We start from the raw sequence: 19,242 nt of genomic DNA on the forward strand, positions 1-19,242 counted from the left end.
GTCTATTCTTAAAATTATGGGTATAGTGAAATGTTTTAGTAGGAAGATTTTTAATCTAATTAATTTTAATTTGTAAGAATTACGTTTTTAATGAATTACTTTTATAGCTATAGGACTACTTGGGGTTTCTAATTCCAAATGAATGTTTTGACTTAAAATAATTTCTGGGCATTTGTCCATTTCATCTAAGTTTTCAAATGTACTACCATAAAACAAAATTATCTTTTTAATCTCAAAGTAGTTTAGTCATTTAAGAAATAATCTAATCCGGTTCATTTCCCCTCCAAATAGATTAATCTATAATCTTACCAAATGCATATTTTAGTTTCAACTGTCCAAACTTATAAAGCCCCACCACCTGCACCATGTGCAATATGATTATTGAAAGAACAAGAGGCATAAAATCGAGTACTGTTTAGAAAACAGCCTACTAGCTTTTCAAAACTGTAAGATATTTAAGTTTATTTCATTAGTAGTCCATGAAGAGTAGTTTATTTTGACTACTTTGCATTTTTTTTCAAACCAGGTGACTCATGGTGCCATGTTATGCTTTAATCAGATGCCCATATTCTGGATTTTGATTGGTTCTGATATAATAAATATAGCTGATGTGTTTCAGTGATAAAACTTGATTGCTACTTCTGATGTAAAGTTAAAAACAACAACAACAAAAAACTAACTCCTTTCTTTATGAAAGTTGACATTTACAGAGTCATAATACTTTAATTTTATTACATGGAAATTTAAGATTCTCATGCTTTAATATGTGTTCCCCATTTTGACTCCAGAATAATAGGAAGTTATTTTCTTTGACAATTCCAGACTGCACATAATGAATGATTTGGGGGGAAACAGTGCTTTCCATATCAAACTCCACACTGTCATGTCTGGGTACCCTGAAGGCTGGGAAGGGGCTCTGGATGCTGAGGCCCTTCTGGAAGGCAGGAGTTTAGGAAGGAACCTGATTTCTAGACCAATGCCTCTCAGGCTTTAGTGTCCACTCAAATTGTCTGGGCATCTGTTCAAATACAGGCTATGTTTGTATAATTCTGGGGTGGAGCCCAAGAACCTACTAAGACATTGCCGGTGATGCTGACTCTAGTCTCCCTGGGAAGCACGCTTCCATATGGCCTGAGATGACTGGATTTCTTAGCCACATGGCTTCTAAGCTGTCAGACTCATTTTCTTTGAAAATTTAATACATATGATACTCAAGCATTAAATGAAGGTTTTATGGAGACATGCTGCTAATGGGTATTTCTAATTTGTCAATGGAACATTCTATTTGGATCACTATTTGATTTCTCTATTAGGCTACAATCAGGAGAGCATGCTCATGTCAAGAGCACATCTAAACGTCCATTAATTGCTTGTTGTCACATACAAGTTCTAAAGGGATGGGACTACGCTCTAGCATTCCATAATATATGAATAAAAGGTTTCTTTACAAAATATGTTTTCAAAAAAAATATACCTTCTGTAATCAAACAAGCTGCTGCCATATCCCTGGAATGAGGTACCCAGGGGCAATCAACTCATGCTCCATTCTGTCCTGAAGAACGTCAGGTGGGTAGAAAGATGCCTAGAGAGAAGTCACTGCTCCCTTATTACCCAGAGAACACCCGTCTCTGGTGTCAGGAAGAAACTCAAGCTCATTAAACTCACAGATCTCCAATTAACTAACCTGTTAGGTCCCAGAAGTTGCTTTAGAACTTTAGGAGTTCTGTCTGCATGGGAGCCTGATTCATGCAAGAGGTATGCTCCCAAAGTTGGTTGTAAATCAAAAGGGGTTCTTTGTTTTTGTTTTGTTTTGTTTTGTTTAGTGAAAGCATATTTAAATATACTAGAGGGGTTGGGGGCATAGCTCAAAGGTAGAGCCCTTGCCTAGCATACTCAAGGCCAGTTTTGATCCTCAGCCCTGCAAACAAACAAACTAGAAGGGTTTGCTTTATTTAAAGGAAACCTAATTTGAATTCTCTTATAAAATAAATACCACTAATTTTCCTTATGAAAATATCTGGATTTTCAAATGCTGAATTTATATAAAACTGGGCACAAATTTAAGAAAATTTGAAGAAATTCATTCACTCTGGCTCGGGAATTAAGAATAAGCCTACAATCCTCAGAAGGACTACCTTACTTCTCAGGAGTATGCTCTTGGAAAGCTCTAACTTGCAGTTTTATTCCTTAGTAAATAAAATATCTTTACTCATTTTGTGCATAACAAGTTTTAATCATTGAAACAAGTCACATCTCTAGTAAATTACACATCTGCTATTATTCCATCTAATCTGCTCCACATTCTTTGATGGAGCTAGTAGTAGCTATTAACCAAATTTTCCCCTTTACTCATTCAAAGGATACTATCCAAAATCAGTTTAGTGAGAGCATGGTATGCCGACAAATTACACATTTCAGAGATTTGATTGCTGGAAAAATCCACCATCTGGAGAGAAAAAGAGAACATGTTACCCATCATTTTTCATTCGTATTCACCACAGTAATTAATTGCATGAGAAGGTATTTCTGTCATTTCTGCACAGCTCTAGTTAGAATACGTTTCTGAAAGAACACCAAGGCTAAAACATTCAGGTGTCTCCAATTAAGTTTCCTAAACTTGTCCTTTTCCGTTGACTCTGAGGGACAGGAGGTGGGAGAGACCTTCTTTCATGGCCACCTCCCCACGACCCACAGGTTTTACGTCTGCAGCTGCGCTCTTCTGTCCAGCATTGGTTTCAAACTTCCTTGGTCTTCCTGCAGGCTTCCCTCAGCTCACCCTGACACTGTGCCTTTGGTCTTCTCCAACACCCAGTGAACCATATCCACTTCCCCTCGCCTCTTTCTTTCCTATGACAGTATATTCTCCCATGTCACCTCCTAATTGCGGGAATAGTCTTTTTTCTTCATCCCTCAGGCCGCCCTTTCAACTCTACAACCTTTTTCAAAATTGACAATTTTAGGTAAGCATTTTCAGCAACATCTGTTGTTCCTGGTCAAAAATATGAGCCTAGCGGCCGGGGGTGCAGCTCAGTGACAGACACTTGACTCCCATGAGAGGTTCTGGGTTCCAACCCCAGGACCCCCCCTCCCCCGACTCAAAAAGACAAAAGTATGAGACTAAAAATGACATTAACTTTGTTTAATTATTCACCTACCATCAAAGACTATATATATATATATATATATATATATATATATATATATATATATATATATATTTTTTTTAATAAACTCCAAATTCTTTTAAACATTGCTTTGATAAGTTGCTGGGCAGACTAAAATCATTTTCTGAAAAACTATCAAGCAATTTATGTAATGAGTACTATCCTTAAAGTTCTTATGCCCTTTAAAGCCATGATGCCACCCCCAATTTCACTAATATTTTTTTAGCAATGCACTGAATACTAAATATTTTCCATACTAAAATTTTTTATACTAAACACTAGAAAAATTAGTACTCAAATACAAGAGTAGAAAACTGGTTAAATCAACTACCAGATAATGACAGGATTATAGTCAATAAAACACAAGTGTGTAGGCCGTGTGAAAGAATAGAAATGTGCAAATAAAACATTAAGTTAAAATTCTGACCACAAATTTGTACCTAGAGGAATGGCGGATACATAAAAGGCATACTATGAGGCAAGTAAGCTTCGCATGATGTAAATGGAGTTCAATGTGCACTTTTTTCTTCTATATAATAACCTATATAATAATTCTTCTATAATAATTTCTTCTATTTAATGATAATATAATTATTGGAAGTAAACATCATTGTCTGGGCTTACCTCACTTGACACTTTCACTTTTGTGCTGTAGCACGCCATCTAACCACACACACCTCTGTCAGAACTATCTGCCAACACTATGCCCTCTATGCACCTATGATGTTAGGTGTGTTGAGAGACTTTGAAGGGGTCATGATAGGGCTCTGAAACTAGAACTTACAGGAAGTACCCATCAAATCAAATTAATGGTTTTTTCCACCTACTAAAAGCAAAATCATTCTATAAATACAAAAAGAGTACATGTGTAAGCCCCTGCTCTTTATAAAGGAAATGTATGCTTTCAATTTGGTAGTACAAAGCTCATAGAAATGAAATGAAAAAGAAGTAATCCTCTCAAGAGGAGGGAACATAGTTCTACCCAAGCCTGATTTTCAGGAAAAAAAAAAATGGGCTGTGGAATCTCAGGCTTTGAGCTCAATCTCAGTTCCCTACCTCCCAGTAATGGCTGATACTTAACCTTTCTGTACTTGAATGTCCAAATCTATAAAATGGGACAGAATCAGCTGGCTCACAGCTTCTTTGGGAGGGTTAAATAAGAAGATGCATTGATAACACTGGAAAGTCCTCAACCATTCCTTCCCAGGTCTGCACAGAGCTCACACAGGGTTGATAGCCCTGGTCAGGGCACTCTGGCACTTGGCAAACATGTCTCTAAAGTCACCAATATGTTTGCTCTTAATGCTCAAGGAAGTTGGAACCTTAAAGATGGGGCATATGGTTTGTTTTTGTTGGTTTGTGGAGTCTTTTGTGGGGGGTGGGGGCAAGGTAGGGTGTGAACGGAGGAACAGCCTGGTGCTGCCATGATTGATTTCCCTGGGCTCACAGCAAGGTGAGTGGGGCAGCTGAGGAGAACCAAAGCAGCTCTGCAAACACACTTCTCGATGACCTCAAGACCCGCGTTCTCAATACTAAGTACTAAAAACGCACCTAATGTGGCTTATCTGGACCAAGGAATGGCTCCCTAGGAATAACTACAATTTCAAAGCAGGAAAATGTACTACTGACAAAAACGGAGTGATATGAAGCAAAGAAGAAAATCAAGGAGTCTCACTGACAAGGACAACGTCAGATTATTCATTTAGAACATTTTCGTGTTTGTGCAAGCCTCAGAACACTTGAGATCTAATTGAATTTGTAAATAAGATAGCATGAATAGATTTAAAAAGGCAGTAGCTGATGTCCATTTTTTAAGATTTTTTTTATTAAATACTAAAGTTCAATAGAAGAAAATTAATCACAAGTTCTGTGGCAATGACTCCCAAATTTGTCAGCACAGTCTGCGGCAGGGGATACAGGCTTTGGTAGTTCTTAAAACTCCCCTAGGTGACTCTGATGGGCAGAAAAGTTCGGGAACCACCCCTCTGACCTCTCTATCTAAGTAGGGTCCGTGGATCAGCAGTGCCTGAAAGGGGGCTAGAAATCACTGTCTCAGGTCCCACTCCCCAACTGCCAGGTCAGAATCTCATCTTCACAAGAACCACAGGTGACTTGGGTACACATGAAAGCAGGAAACACGCCCCTCTATGGCAGAGCAAACTGTCCCCAGACCACAGAGAGTTCATTTCTGCTTTAGAAGTGCAAGAGCAAGTCCAGAGAACAAGAAGGAAGGTCTGAAAGCATTCTTTTTCAAAAAAGTGAATGTTGGAGAAATAAACAGGGAGATATTGGAGCCCCAAGGAAATTTGTACAGATACAAAATTTTTCATATTAAAAAAATTTACTTGCTATAATGAAATGCAATGACAATTATCTAAAAAAGGGCAAGAGGAAAACAGAAGTAAGTTAGTCCTTTGAACACTAGGTTTTAGCAAAGCTTCCTTAAAAAACTCTTTTTGATAGTCCATCCCCCTTTTGCAAAATAAATGATTCACAAATATTTCATTTTTATATCAATTCAGACATACTACTCCTACATCTTATTATTTTCAAATGCTCTATTTCAGTGCTATTTTGCTTATTAAATGTATTTTGCAAACCACGCAACATATGTAATTAGTGTATTGATAAAGGGTACCTTGAGATTTTTGGGTGGCTTGAAATTGAAGAATGAAGTCAGTTTATTTTGAGAAGCATTAAGTTCTAGAAGATAAGGCATGCAACTCACACAAGACAAATCTGGGGGAAATAGATACAGAATAGGTAAGCCAACAGAATAACGAGAAAAAGTCATTAAAAACAGTGATGTTACTTGAGAATATTTTTTAATTATGCTCGTCATAAGCACATCTTAAATATTACAGATGAATGAAATGGGTAAAACCAGGAGTGTGTGAAATTAAAAAAAAAAAGTGTGGAAATTCTATGCAGCAACAATTTAACCTTTTTTCCCAGGGCTGGTCTACCTCTTCCATTCTCCCTGCTTCCAGGACCACCAATGGCCAAGGCCTCAAGCATGTTCCTGCTCATTCTCCCACAATCTGCTTATGCCTATGTGCTTCAAAAATTTCCAGCCTTTGAGGAAACAATGAGAAACTAAAGCCTTAGATAATCCTCTTGATAATTAGCCCCTAAATAACTGAATTAGGTCTTTTCAGAAGATTGGAAATGCCACAATTAGGAAACTCTCTTTGTTGTAAATTCAATTTTGTTTTAGTTGGACTTAATCCTAAATCTCATTAATTATTTGAAGTTATTTCAAGCATTATTGCTATTATTTTTTTATTCTGGATTGTTTCAAAATTACATCTAAATTTTGCATTTTTTCCCAAGCTGATATCCTCAAACTTAAATACAGAGTAAAGGACTCTATGTGGATAGAGACTTTAATGGAAATTAGATATAAAACATACTGGTTGTTTTGCCGTTCGCTGCCATTTTGTGACAGATGCACTCAGGGTAGCAGAATGAATTAGAGAAGGAAGAGATCTAGAAGAATCGCAATAAGGGTTATGGCCTTGTGGACACCAGTAATTCATTTCTCCACATGAAAATGGTACCAAGAACAGCAACTCCTGTCCCTCTCCTTCAGAAGCACAGAAGGAGCTGTTACAACCCCTCAGAGGATGGCTCCCAGTGGGAGAATGGAACCTCTACACCAAAGCCACACGCAGTGCGTCTGCCCTTCACCAGGTGGCACAGACACATGCAGAGACAGGGACTGGGTAGAACAATGGGGCAGCAGGCCTTTCCCTGAAGCATATGGGCAGCAGTGTGAGAGGGCCTCCTGCCATCTTCCCTTCTCAAGGAGCACTGAAATGAGAAAATATCCACCAATTTCTACTTCATTTCTCTGGACTAAACCATCCCCTAAATGTAAATGGTTCTAAGAGAGATGGTACACTAGGACATAATCACTTGGTTAGAAATTTATCAACCAACCAGGGAAGGCTGCCTGTGAGAGGAAACCTAAGGAGTAACTAACTTCTCTGTGATATGCATCTACCTGTCCATTCTGAGCCCAGATGCATGTCAGGAATGGTCTCACCTCTATGAACTTCTACTGGGCCCCAGACTCCTGTTGGAGCAGATCTTTTTGTGGGCAGGTAAATGCTACCAGTGAGATATGTCTTAAAGCAGAATCAGCATCAATACTTAAATATACACAAAGAGATGATGAGGACATGTCCTACTCTGGAGAGAGTCAATGTTTCAAAATCATTGTGGCAGAAATAATCCCTGGTCACAAGCAGGCTGAGAGGTCCCTACTAGGTGCAGTGACTTCCTTGTCCACCAGATGGCAGGAGCACCTCATGTCTACATCAGTGGTTCTCAAAGTCTGATCTAGGACCAGCAGTACTGGTCTCACAGGGGAGCTTAGTCCAAATGCGAATTCTCAGATCCCACCCCAAATCTACTATATCTGAGGGTAAGGCCCAGGAATCTGTATTTTAACAGACCCCCCTTCCAGATGATTCTGATAAAAGCTGAAATTTAATAAACATCATCATAGAAAAATATACTGTAGTTGACACATAGTGGGATCTCAAACATTGGATGAATGTCAAATGGTCACATGGGAATAATGAAGGGGCTGTACAGGATCAATGAAGACTGGTCTAGATGAAGAGGAAGTTCTCAACTGTGGACTTCTGCTCAAATGGCAAGGATATGAAGCCAAGTCTCTTCCCTCGCTGCAAAGCCAAGTATGTTCCTATGGCCAAAGCCTCCCCCTACTCTGTGATTTCTTATCTAGAAAATGAAATCAATCTTGGAAATATGGGGTAGGTGGAGCACTCCTGTCCATAACACAAAAAGTCCTTCTGATGATATGATTAATCATCATCTGGGATTTACTTTAACATAACCCTGGGAAGTGGGACGGGGAGGTATAGATGAAACAAGATTGGCCATGGGCTGATAACTACTGAACCTCAATACTCATTCCAATGTTCTATTTTGCACCTGTTTGTAATTTTCCACAATAGTTTTATAAAGACTGAAAAAGATTATTGAAAAGTCTTCTTAAAACAATAGCATTTTAAAAATTAAAAGAGGCTGGAATATTTCTTAGCCCTTGAAAGGGGTGGATTTTAACTTTCAGAATCACACGTGGGGTTAAAAAAGAAAGAACATGAAACAGAGAAGACCACATCAGGAACATTCTAATTGTCGTTTTTAAAAAAGAAGGCAAGAGAAGCAAGTACAAAGAAAATCAGTGGAGAAAGCAGGTCAGAAATAATGATTTGCTTACTTCTCTAGGAGTTTAAAGGAAAAAGCACACACTGTTAACATCAAATAAGATCAGAAAATCAGAAAGGAGGATCAAGTGTTGAAAATATATGACAACTGTAGTACTAATTTCATTAAATGTGAACAAGGTATCATAACAAATATATAGAACTACAAATGATGGAGTTGAAAGAATCAATAAACACAGAGAGACAGCCAAAAGAGAGAGAAAATACATTTGTGACTCCCCAAGGCTCAAATAATAACAAAAGTAGCTAGCCAGGATTAAAATATCAATGCAAAAGCAAAGTAAAGAAAATAATGTACTAGAGGGAAGAAAATATGAATTCATGGGTACTAAATTACTAAGAGAAGTAAAGAACAGGAAGTATTGAAGAGGTAATGATCAACCTCTTACAAGGAAAAAAGTGAACATTCCACTTCATTCTCTAACGCATCACTGAGTGCATCTCAAACCTATCTTAATATTGCAGATTTTAGCCTTTTTGTTCATTCTCGGTCATTGATGCCTGGGGTGGGGGACGTGGAAAGCAAAGGATCAACATGTGAACTGAGCTACAAGTTACTATATCAAGCTTAGTGTTATTAAACTATATTGCATACTGCAACATTTACATTTTCAAATAATTTAGTAATCAATCTACCAGAATGACAATCACATACCTCCAATTTTATTCGCTGAAAGATCCAACTTCTGTAGGTGAACGTAGCCACACAGAATACTAACGTCGATTAAATCACAGCCCTGAGGAAATCAAGGTAAAAGACTTTAACAGGTTAGTTCTTGGCCTTCCAAATTTCTTTCAAAAATATGGAAGAAATGCGCAAACAAAATCTGAGGTCTACTATTAATAGGATCTCAAAAAAGACAACAGACCCCATTAAAAAAAAATAAGACTATATTCCTCTGAAAAAAATAATAGCTTAGGAAAACAGTGGTATTAGAAAGAATGAATACAACATGAAAAGGCAAATTAAAGCAGTGTTTGTGGAGACCTTTAGCACAGAGTTTTATATTTAAAAAATAGCAATAAAGACAAAGCTTTTATCTAGTAGAAGAAAAAGCAATGCCTAGAATTTAAATTAAGTTTTAAAGAGAGTTCACGCCTAATCGGAAGATCATTAATAACAATACTACCTACATTTTCACAGGTTCGTTTTCAAAGCTCTTTCCCAATAATCTCAAGGACGAAACACATCTCTGAGATCTGAAGGGCAGATTACTGTCAATTTAGAGATGAGGAATAAAAGGTACAAAGAGGTATGTAAGTAACCTGAAATTACAAAGCAAGGTAGAAAGAAGCAGCATTCCAGTCTTCTGAGTCCTGGTACAAAATTGGATCTAGGAAACTGGTGTTTCTAGGGAACTCCAAGTGAGATTAGGGAATTTGATCCTGCGGAACAATGATTTACACGATTGGTTTATGTCATATCATCAGAGTCAGAAGAAAAAAAAAAAAAACAAGCAATGAAGTCATTGTAAGCAAATTCTCGTGTAGAATAATAATTGTTTAAGAAAGGCTGCTCCACAAGCAATAAATAAATACTGAATGGTTACTATGTATAAGACGTCATTGTGGGGAGCTGGCATGATGAGAAATGGAATAGAGCTATAGTGGGCCCTTAAGAAATGTATGACTTTGGCAGGAGAGAAGATATGTACACAAGTAATAGGTGAAAGCAAAAAATAACGTGCGACCTAAGTGAGACTTGGGGGTGGTGAGGAATCACTGAACCAGAAAGTGTATTCAGCAAGACAGGTTATTAAGGCCAAGTGATTCAACATGCAATACCTCAAATGTAAGGAGGTCAGTGGCAAAATAAGTTGAACTTCAGTCCCTTCAGTTGAAATAAGATTTAAAGGATTGCCTTTTTTTCTTCTTGGTAGATCAATTTAAGGCATGGCACTACATACATAAGGAGAATATTGATTGAAAGGGACCCGTGGGGGGTGGGGGTAATGGCTGCTGGAATCATGCCACTGCAGTGCCTAACAGTGCGAGAAGCCTAGGGTGCTCCCCATATGTTATCGCCTGGCTGGCTGAGTCTTACATAAATGTTTTAAAGTGACAAGAGTAAAAGATTACAGCCTTAATAGGCTGACCTCGAAGGACACGCCATGAAATGAGCACAGGTGAAAACAGTCTTTAGTTTTACTAATTCAAATCCAAGACAGACCGGCCTTGCAATGAGTGAGCCGGGCCACGGCGCTGAAGTCAACTGTCAAGGTGCTCTCTTCACCTACGGATCTGTATTTACTCTGTGGATCTCCAAGGAATAGCTAATGCTTTATCACACAAGGAAGCAAAAAGAGCGAGATTCCTAAGATTGTGGCAAAAGGATGAGAAAAGAAGCTTCACTCTGAGCAGTCTGCTCCCACAGCTCCTCTTAGGATGAATCTGGAGCCAAGGCTCGGGGCCACTCTATGACGAGGGTTGAAATCGTGAAAAGTGATGAATAAGAATAGATTTTTTTCTTCAATGATAGGTATTTTGGGAGAAGTAAAATATAGCTCAAAGCTACTTATTTCTTGACATGCTTAGGAGGGGAAGTCAATATCAAAATCCTTGGTTCCCGTGGATTCAGATATAAATTTTAATGCTTCTTTCACTGATCAGAGAGAAAATTCTTAAAGATTCTGGTTTTACAGAATCAAATTCAACTTCTTGGAAAGAAATCATTGATTACTATAACACAGGCTACTTAAGATGAAAGAAATAGAGTGTGAAGAGACTGGAAATGAAGGAATTGGGGAGCTAATGCCTGACCTGACCAGTACTCTTTGAAGTCTAATATTTACATAATTATCTCATCATTCATCTTCATCAAATGATAAGCCCTGAGATTTTCTGTCACCATAACATCTACGAGCACCAAAGAAAATGGACATGGTCTCGACAGTGTCATGCCAGTGACCATCCCATTACACTCACTGATAAAGTCAGGTTGAGGTAGACTTGCTCGGTCCCCGGACCTGAGCGCCCCAATTCATGGAGGGCCTTGGCCACAACCTCCTCTCTCAGAACCCCATCAAATTCCTCCTGTAAAATGACAAAGAGGCAAAGAAAGGATTCTCATTAGAAAAGAAACAATTTGTCTTGTCATATCTAAAATTTATTTAGCATATTTTATACCCAGTGCTGTGCCCTCCACAACTTGCCACCCCCAAAGAAAATTCTATGTTGAACACACACACATACTAGGTATAATTAAATACATATCTACCAAATTAATATTTTTATTGCCACTGATTTTTCAGGTAGTCTCTTGTACTAGGCATTCAAAGTTGAGTGAACACACAGTGGTCATAGAAGCACCACCATCAGTAGTAATGGCAGCCACTGAGTGAGTGGTCCCCAATGCAGGCACTGTGTGTGAGTTCAGTCACCCTTCCATCAATCCTCAGGCGGGTATTCTTACCTCCATCTAACAGATGAAGAAACTGAGGTTCAGAGGTTACCTTGCATGAAACTGTATTCGACAGAGCTGAGATGACCTAAATCTGTCTGACCCCGGGCAATTCTATACTTAACTACCTACCCACACCCCAAAGAATGGTTACATCAAATGAAGTAAAGTATTTCTCTAAATTTGGTATTCTTACTGTAGAAAGCAGGTCCTTCCCATTGGCCAATTTTGCTAGATTAATATAATTTGCAAGATATATTAAAAGGTATATTAAAGGATGACAATCCTTTTCATAAGGAGGTTGATCCTTGATCCATACACATCTCATGGACCAAATGGTAGCCAGAAATGCCTTTGCCCCAATAATGACAACAGAAGAGCTAACAAGTAGGTCAGTGTCATGTTTGTGCTGACTTCAATTCCATAATGACCAATGCATTAACATTGAGCAAAGCACAACAGAAAATACGGTAACCATGTAAGTCACACTGGTGTACCTATGAGCAGCATATGAACCACAATAGCAAAATATCCTTTTTCTGGGTCTTCCATTTAATTCAGGAGCCCACAGTGCAGCTGAGGCTGTGAATACTGAGGACATGAGTATAGGTCCATGCACATATTGCCCATGTGAAGACAGCACACGAGCTTTGTAACTGGGCAGGTGTGGCCAAACCACAGTTCTGCCATTTTGGATATGTGACTTTGGGGGGGTCAAGTTTTCGCAGAGTTTTATGTCTTCATTTATTAGTAGGAAGTGTTATTTTCTTTGAAGGAGCTCTGGACATGCCACTCCAAAGTACGCTGCTTTGGTATATGGATTGTTTGGAACTAAAGGTGCTTGAAAACAGCACAGGCAAGGAGGGGCTCTCTCCAAATTCCTTTTATCTATTAAAGACAGATCCTCCCAAAGGAACTCAATTGTCATGAATCCCTCCCTGGGAGTTGCTCCAACCAGAGAAGACTGACCCTTCTCACAGGAAAGGAGAAGAGAGCTGACACCACACTTTGTCACAGGTAGCTTACCTCCTGGGTTCTGCGAGAGCCCCTGCAGCTTTCCGGAAAAGCATTCACTCTCCTCTAAGTGGCCTACAGCCTCCCTCCCCTCCCCCTGTAAACATGGCATTTAAACTCTCAAATCTCACTGTTTGGGGGAGGGTATTCACTTTTGTTAGTTCCTATGATGCCCCCATACATGTAATATTAAAATTAATAAATCTATATGCTGATTTCCAGTTCATCTACCTGTTGTCAGCTTATCTCATAGGCCCTGCTATCAAACCTGGAAGGTAGGAGGGAAAGCTTTTCCTCTCCTATGTCTAGTGTTTGGGGGAGAATGAAAAAAGAACATATATAACATTCTTAGTGTAGTGCCTGGAACCCAACAAGTGTCCCCATTAAATGACAGTTGCTGTATTTGGTTGATGTCAGAAATTTCACATCTTAATATTTCACTCATCCATTCCAAACAACCTGTTCACAAAAGGGAAGCTATTTCTTTCTAAATAAAGTGGCAATGTCTTCTGTAAGGCCCAGGAAGGGATGGAGACAGGAGAATATTAACTCCTGTCCCAAACTTTCTACCTGGATGCTTAAGTTCACCTGTCCCATCATACCCCCATTCCCTGAAAATGTGATGGCATTCCATCCTTCCTACAGTAGGTAGATGCCTGTCTTTTGAGGTCACTGTGACAGGGAGATGGGCCACTCTGTAGGCATTTTCCCAGATTCCCTAGGCAAGACTGCCCAGCAACCTCCTCCCATGTCCTTTGAGGTTCCCATAATTTGGCCCTACCATGCTTTCCTCAAATAAGCAAAGAGAATGAGAACTCTACCGGCCTCTTCCCACATAATCTATCAGTGGCAGAACCTACATCCACGTTCCTGAGACTCTTCCTTGCCTTGGTTCCCCATTATATAGCTCTTCTTTCTTCTCCTACTTCTCTGACCAGCCTTTTCCACTTTTACTCCTTGATTCTTCTTCCTCTGCCTGTCACTAAAATTACTGTAGCCCTAAGATTCTGTTCCTGGTCATTCCCTTCCCTTCCCTTGTCTTCCCTGATGACCTCATAGGCTCCCATGCAAAATGTCCCCAAGTCATCTACTCTGAGACCACTCCCCTGATTTTCAGTCATTTGGCTCCTAGATCTACCTCCTTAATGCACAGCTCCACCTGTCCCTGATTCCTATGGTGATGGTGACCCGTAGGCCCAGCAGTCATCCCAGACCACTGACATTCAATTAGTAACTATCCCATCTTAAATATCTTGCAACCTTTCATCTTTATCTTCCTTTGCATTCCCACTGCTGTTGCCTTAATCCAGACTCTTCTAGACACTGCTAGAATCTTCTTACCGTCTTACCGACCTCTCATCTAACCCCAACTGGCCATCAGAGCAGTTCCCCACTGCTTAGAGTATCAAGTCTGTGCAACAGCAGAGAGCCCTCCACACTGGCCCTGCCACGGCTGCTGCTTCTGCTCTCACCTGGAACTCCTCAGTAGGAAGCTGCTCCGCGCACACCTTTCACCAAACAGGAGATATGGTGTATGATCCAACAGAGGCTGAGTGCTAGGATTCACTCACATGCTCACCTCACTTCCAGAGCAGAGATCACGTATGTCCTCCATCATTTTCTCACCTTCTCCTACCATTACTGTTGCTATTATTTACTGCATCTTTTAATTTCTTGAGATCCTATGCTATACACTTTATGGTTTATATTTATTATATTTTGTTATAGTTAATTATGTTGTATCATATTTAATAGATTCATTAAATTTGGTGTTCATAACTATCTCATGAGTAGGCATTGTTACCCACATTCAGTTACAGACAAAGTGTGGTTTTCATGCATCAGATTTGGGGACTTGCTGTTTCTTCTTTACACAGTCAGAGGGCTTCTTATATAGCAATCATCCCATTGATGTTTGTTCGATGAAGGTCAAACTCATTAAAACCTTGGGCTGGGGATATAGCTTAGTTGGTAGAGGGCTTATGTCACATGCACAAGGCCCTGGGTTCAATCCCCAGCACCACACACACAACCTCTTAATAGACTCTACTAAGCAGATAAAAACATGTAAAACTTTATTCTATTTACAAAGTATAAGTGATATATTAGGCTAAGCATTTTACAGATAGCATCTCACTTAATTCTCACAATTCCCTTAATATAATCCTCATGTTATGCATGAGTCAGAAAGAGGTTAAGTAACTTGGTCAAGATCTCACACTAACAAAACATTAAACCAAACCTCAAACACAAATCTGTCATTCCAAAAGCACTGCTTTGAGTAGATGGACTGCACTGCTTCCCTTAAATTCATAAGGGCTTCTGAAATTTGAGGCTAATTGCAATGATAGGCACTCAATAGTCACTGTGACCATGTTAGCATTACAACTCAATCAGGCTAAGACAAGGAAAATAAATCACAGAGAATGAATGGCCAAATGTTTCTTTTTAAAACTTTTTAGTTCATTCAGCACATTAAAATTTAAACAATACTATGAAAAGTCAAAATAGAATGTGAGGACCCAAAATAAATATTAATGCTTCCAACATAAATGGAAGAAATAATGAACTTTTTCTAAACACATTCTACAAGCCAAAAAGGAATAACTAGTTCAAGTCAACTCCTTCTATGGCTTGTTAATGGCATACTGAAGACAGATTAACATTGGTACTAATGAACCCCATAGCTGAAGAGCATGTGTTAATTAGAATAATAAAGTATACTGGTGGTTCATTTGTGAATTCCTCTGGGATGGAAGCTGGTGGAAACCATACAAACATTTCAAAGTTGCAAAAACACTGCTACAGTTTTGCAACAGTTATTGTTAAAGGTGGCAAACAAAGTAAATCAACAAAATATGAACAAAGTAATAACTTCCTACAATTAATTTATTTAAGCAAGACTAAAGTGCTAACTAGCATAAGTAGAAGAAGAAAAATAAAATGGAGGATTAAAGGTGGAAAACACTGCCAATTGTTCAAAGTGAATAGAAAAAGGACATTACTAAAGAAGAGGAACCCAAGTGAGGGAAGAATGCGAACAGTTAATAGTAGAATCAGTAACATGCAGGCTAGAGAGGGGAGAATGAGAAGAAATAAGACAAAGGCAGGAGTTTGTGAAAGGGAATAGTCATTAACAGAGAAACATGTTTGGCTCCAAGGAACAACAGTGACTAGGGAAAGACACAAAGATGCTAAGAGGGAAAGCAAGAAGAATATACAGAATGGAGATATTGGAAACATTCTATTTCCAATTATTATGTGTACTTCTAAAAAGAATTTGAAGCACTTTATATTATGAAGGAAGAGGAAAAGGGAAAGAAAATTATTGAAATTAGGAAAAATATTGATTCTGAGTCTCCTGGTAGTCAAAACCAAGAGGGGAAACCTAACTATGTATTGAAAGGAAAACAAATCCATTTGTTTTCGGGAAAAAAAAGTAAAGAATTTATTAGAAGCCAAGAGAAGAAAATGATCTGATGAGAAATGAAAAGGAACAAGAAGGCTAAGAGGGGAACAGGAAGCTAGTGGAAGAAAGAAACTGGGAGATGGACAAAAGAAGAATTGTAGAAAAGGGAATTTGTATTGATGTGGAAGGTGAAGCCACCACTCCAAGTAATACATGTGAAAATGCTGGGAAGGCTCTGCACATCTGTGAAATACGCCCCAGTAAACTGGCTGTTTGAACATTCTACACTTTTCACCTCTCTCCCCCCACCCCCGCCTCATTCACTCACATAAGGCATATGTCCCTGGCAGCAATACATGAAAGTTTTAAGTCGTTTTAAGTCACTTAGTGTTTGAGGGAGCACTTAGATTACTTCAAGAGAGTAACCCCACAACCCGGGGGAAAGTGCGAGCGTACTTCACACAGTCACGGGAAACAGGTCAGCTGCTGGGGATGCCAGAGATGAATTCTGCCTGTTCACAATAAGGCAATCATTTTGTCCAGGTGTGATTTTTGAAAACGTTAAAGCCCTAACCCTCATTCAAATACATACTTCTTTTCGTAACGATGCTATATGTAACTTGACTCATAAGAAATCAAATACGTCAACGAAAAAGAAAGATGTTTGGTGATAGTTCACGCAGCGGGTGGAGAAACAGGTGACAGAAATGAGAAGCGAAGAGCGGGACTGCGCCGTCCGGCAGGGGCGCTGGAGCCCGGGAGCACGGGCCGAGCCCGGGGCTGGTGAGGGGTGCGCGGGGAGCCGCCGAGGCAGCGGCAGGGCCTGACGGCTGGAGAGGGAGGCAGGGAGGGAGGGGCAGGGGAGAAGGCACACCTCCAAATTCAGCATTTCGGACTCGGAGGACTCTTCGGATTCCCCTTCTCCCTCGGGCTCGCCCTGGTAGTCTTCTCCTTCCGCCTCCGACTCCTGATAGCGGTGAATGAGCTGCTGGAGAAGGTAGGAGGAGTCTTTGCTGAAAGTGCTTTTCTGTTTCTGCCCCATGGGGAAAGAAGACCAACAAGGATAGCGCTCTTTTTCTGAGTGCAGCATCACCGACGGGGATCCAGTTCGTAAACTGTTGAAGGCTCTCTGGAGAGAAGGCGCTCTCGGTCCCTGGGGACCTCCCTCGGAGGCCGCCATCTTGTTTGGCGGAGTTGCCTAGGAGACTAATGCCGGGGGGCGCGGGGCCGCAAGGGATCCTGGGGGCTGTAGTCCCCGCCCTGCCGCGCGTGCTCGCCCTCCTCCCGCGCGGCCGCTCGCCTTGGTTTTGAGTTCTTTTTATCTGCATTTTTCTATTATTATTCGCTTTTTAGCCCGTTCAGTTCAGTCACTGGCTTTGTTTCTTTTTGTGTGTCTCCTCTTTTCGCCACCCTCCTCCTTTTGTCTCCACCTGTCTCTCTTCCCTCCTAGAAGCCCCTCTCAGAGCTTTTTTTTACATCTCACATTTGATCACACGTGGGCCTCTTGTCCCGCTTGGTTCACAAAGGGCCCTTTCTTCAGAATCTTACTTTAGAAGGCTTTGATGTCCCTATATCACTGAAATTTAACCGTGTGCACAGTGTGGGGCGAGAAGATGAGGGTGTGCATTAGTGAAATCCAAGGCATGACTCCTGTTCGTATGGTTTAATTGTGGATAATAAAGAGAAACTACCAGCAGACTTCTGAGAACTAACTTGCAATTAATTTAATCTCTCCAACCTCAAATGATAAGCTCTGTCTGTCCTGGGGGAGAAAAACTGGTAGTGGTCTGGCAATCCATACAGAGAGAGGAAAAAGAATGGCTGTCAAATTGAGGCTGAATCTGAGAGCCTCTGAAAAGCTATTAGCATCCCATAAATAATTGTATTAGTCAAGTGACTTGCATTGGTAATTATTTGATTCTTGTTGCATAGTATCCCTTTGCAGTTTTATAAAATACTCTTGCAAGATTACAAAGCATGATTCTATGCTAGTGTGATTTTATGTGACCCAAATCCCATAGCCTTAAGCTCCACAAAGTAGACACTCCATAGAAAAGCAGGATGAAAATTATAGTAACCATTATTGCCATAGTGATGACAATAGAGATCCTTGCAGGGAAGTTGCCCTCATCCTCCTGGCCTTACAGGGCCTTTTCTCCACGCTTCAGTGACAGCAGTTGCAAATACAAAATGATCCTGTCAATGGCTGTCAGGGGAGAAGGAGAAAAAATCCTTATGGACACCATCCATTGACTATTATCTTTCTCAGTGCTTGAGGGACCGTTAAAACTGACATAAAGCTTTCAGAATTACCTTCCTTCATTATCTTGCTAGTCATAAATGTAAAGGCCACAGTGAAAGTATCTCTACTAGGCTCATCTTGCTTCTTGCTTATTTTTTCTTTCTGGTAGTAAAGATTCCTCCAAGGGATTTCTCTCTACCCTCTCCCCCAAACTGACACAGGGAAAAGGGGAGCAGAAAGTATAAAAATACAAACCTTTGTTGTTGTTGTTGTTGTTTTCTACAACAATCAGCATTTCTAGCAAACCAGCTTTGCTGGCTTCCATCTATCAGGAAAGGTGTCTTAAGGTAGAGCTAGTTATGTCGTGTCAAAGAATAATTTCAAAAAGTAAAAAAAAAAAAACAAAAAAACATGATTCTCATATAAAAGATAGAATAAATCACATGTGAAAGATTCTGTATAACTCATTAAATAATGAGGGAATAAGATGGTAATGGTATTCAGAATCCACTAGGAAAGACATTCTGAAGTGATCTGGCTAAGTTACAAAATTTGTTAATGCCCTACAGCACCAGAAAACAGCATTTGCGTAATATATTTCTAGGTGTTTGATTTCTTTTCAGCTTCATATCTACTTCGTTTTTTTTCCCATTTTGATAGGTGAAGTCACGGAGGCTCAGGGAAGTTAAATTACTGACCCAAAACCACATGATGGTGCTGAAATCCAGAGCTAGAGTGACCAACTCCACAAA

The 19,242-nt window shown here is 39.8% G+C and overlaps 1 protein-coding gene across 4 annotated transcripts in view; it reads right to left on the minus strand.

The window, feature by feature from the left end:
- The window catches only part of Lrguk (leucine rich repeats and guanylate kinase domain containing), a 103,870-nt gene extending 86,434 nt beyond the window's left edge, over positions 1 to 17,436 (minus strand). For 3 of the 4 annotated variants that reach the window (XM_046455130.2, XM_058582828.1, XM_058582827.1), the window contains exons 1-5: positions 17,123 to 17,436; positions 11,351 to 11,458; positions 9,081 to 9,162; positions 5,803 to 5,903; positions 2,365 to 2,446 (exon numbers count right to left, since the gene is read on the minus strand). In XM_046455130.2, the coding sequence (XP_046311086.1) occupies positions 2,365 to 2,446; positions 5,803 to 5,903; positions 9,081 to 9,162; positions 11,351 to 11,458; positions 17,123 to 17,428 (679 nt within the window). In that variant the 5' untranslated portion in view covers positions 17,429 to 17,436. Of the gene's footprint in view, positions 1 to 2,364; positions 2,447 to 5,802; positions 5,904 to 9,080; positions 9,163 to 11,350; positions 11,459 to 17,122 lie in introns of those variants that run through there. The other variant, XM_058582829.1, reaches the window with a different exon arrangement.
- Positions 17,437 to 19,242: the final 1,806 nt, after the last annotated feature.

Source organism: Marmota monax, unplaced genomic scaffold (assembly GCF_021218885.2).
Source record: "Marmota monax isolate L192 unplaced genomic scaffold, Marmota_monax_Labrador192_F-V1.1 WCK01_AAM20220418_F8-fsc00131, whole genome shotgun sequence".
Lineage (NCBI taxonomy): Eukaryota > Metazoa > Chordata > Mammalia > Rodentia > Sciuridae > Marmota > Marmota monax.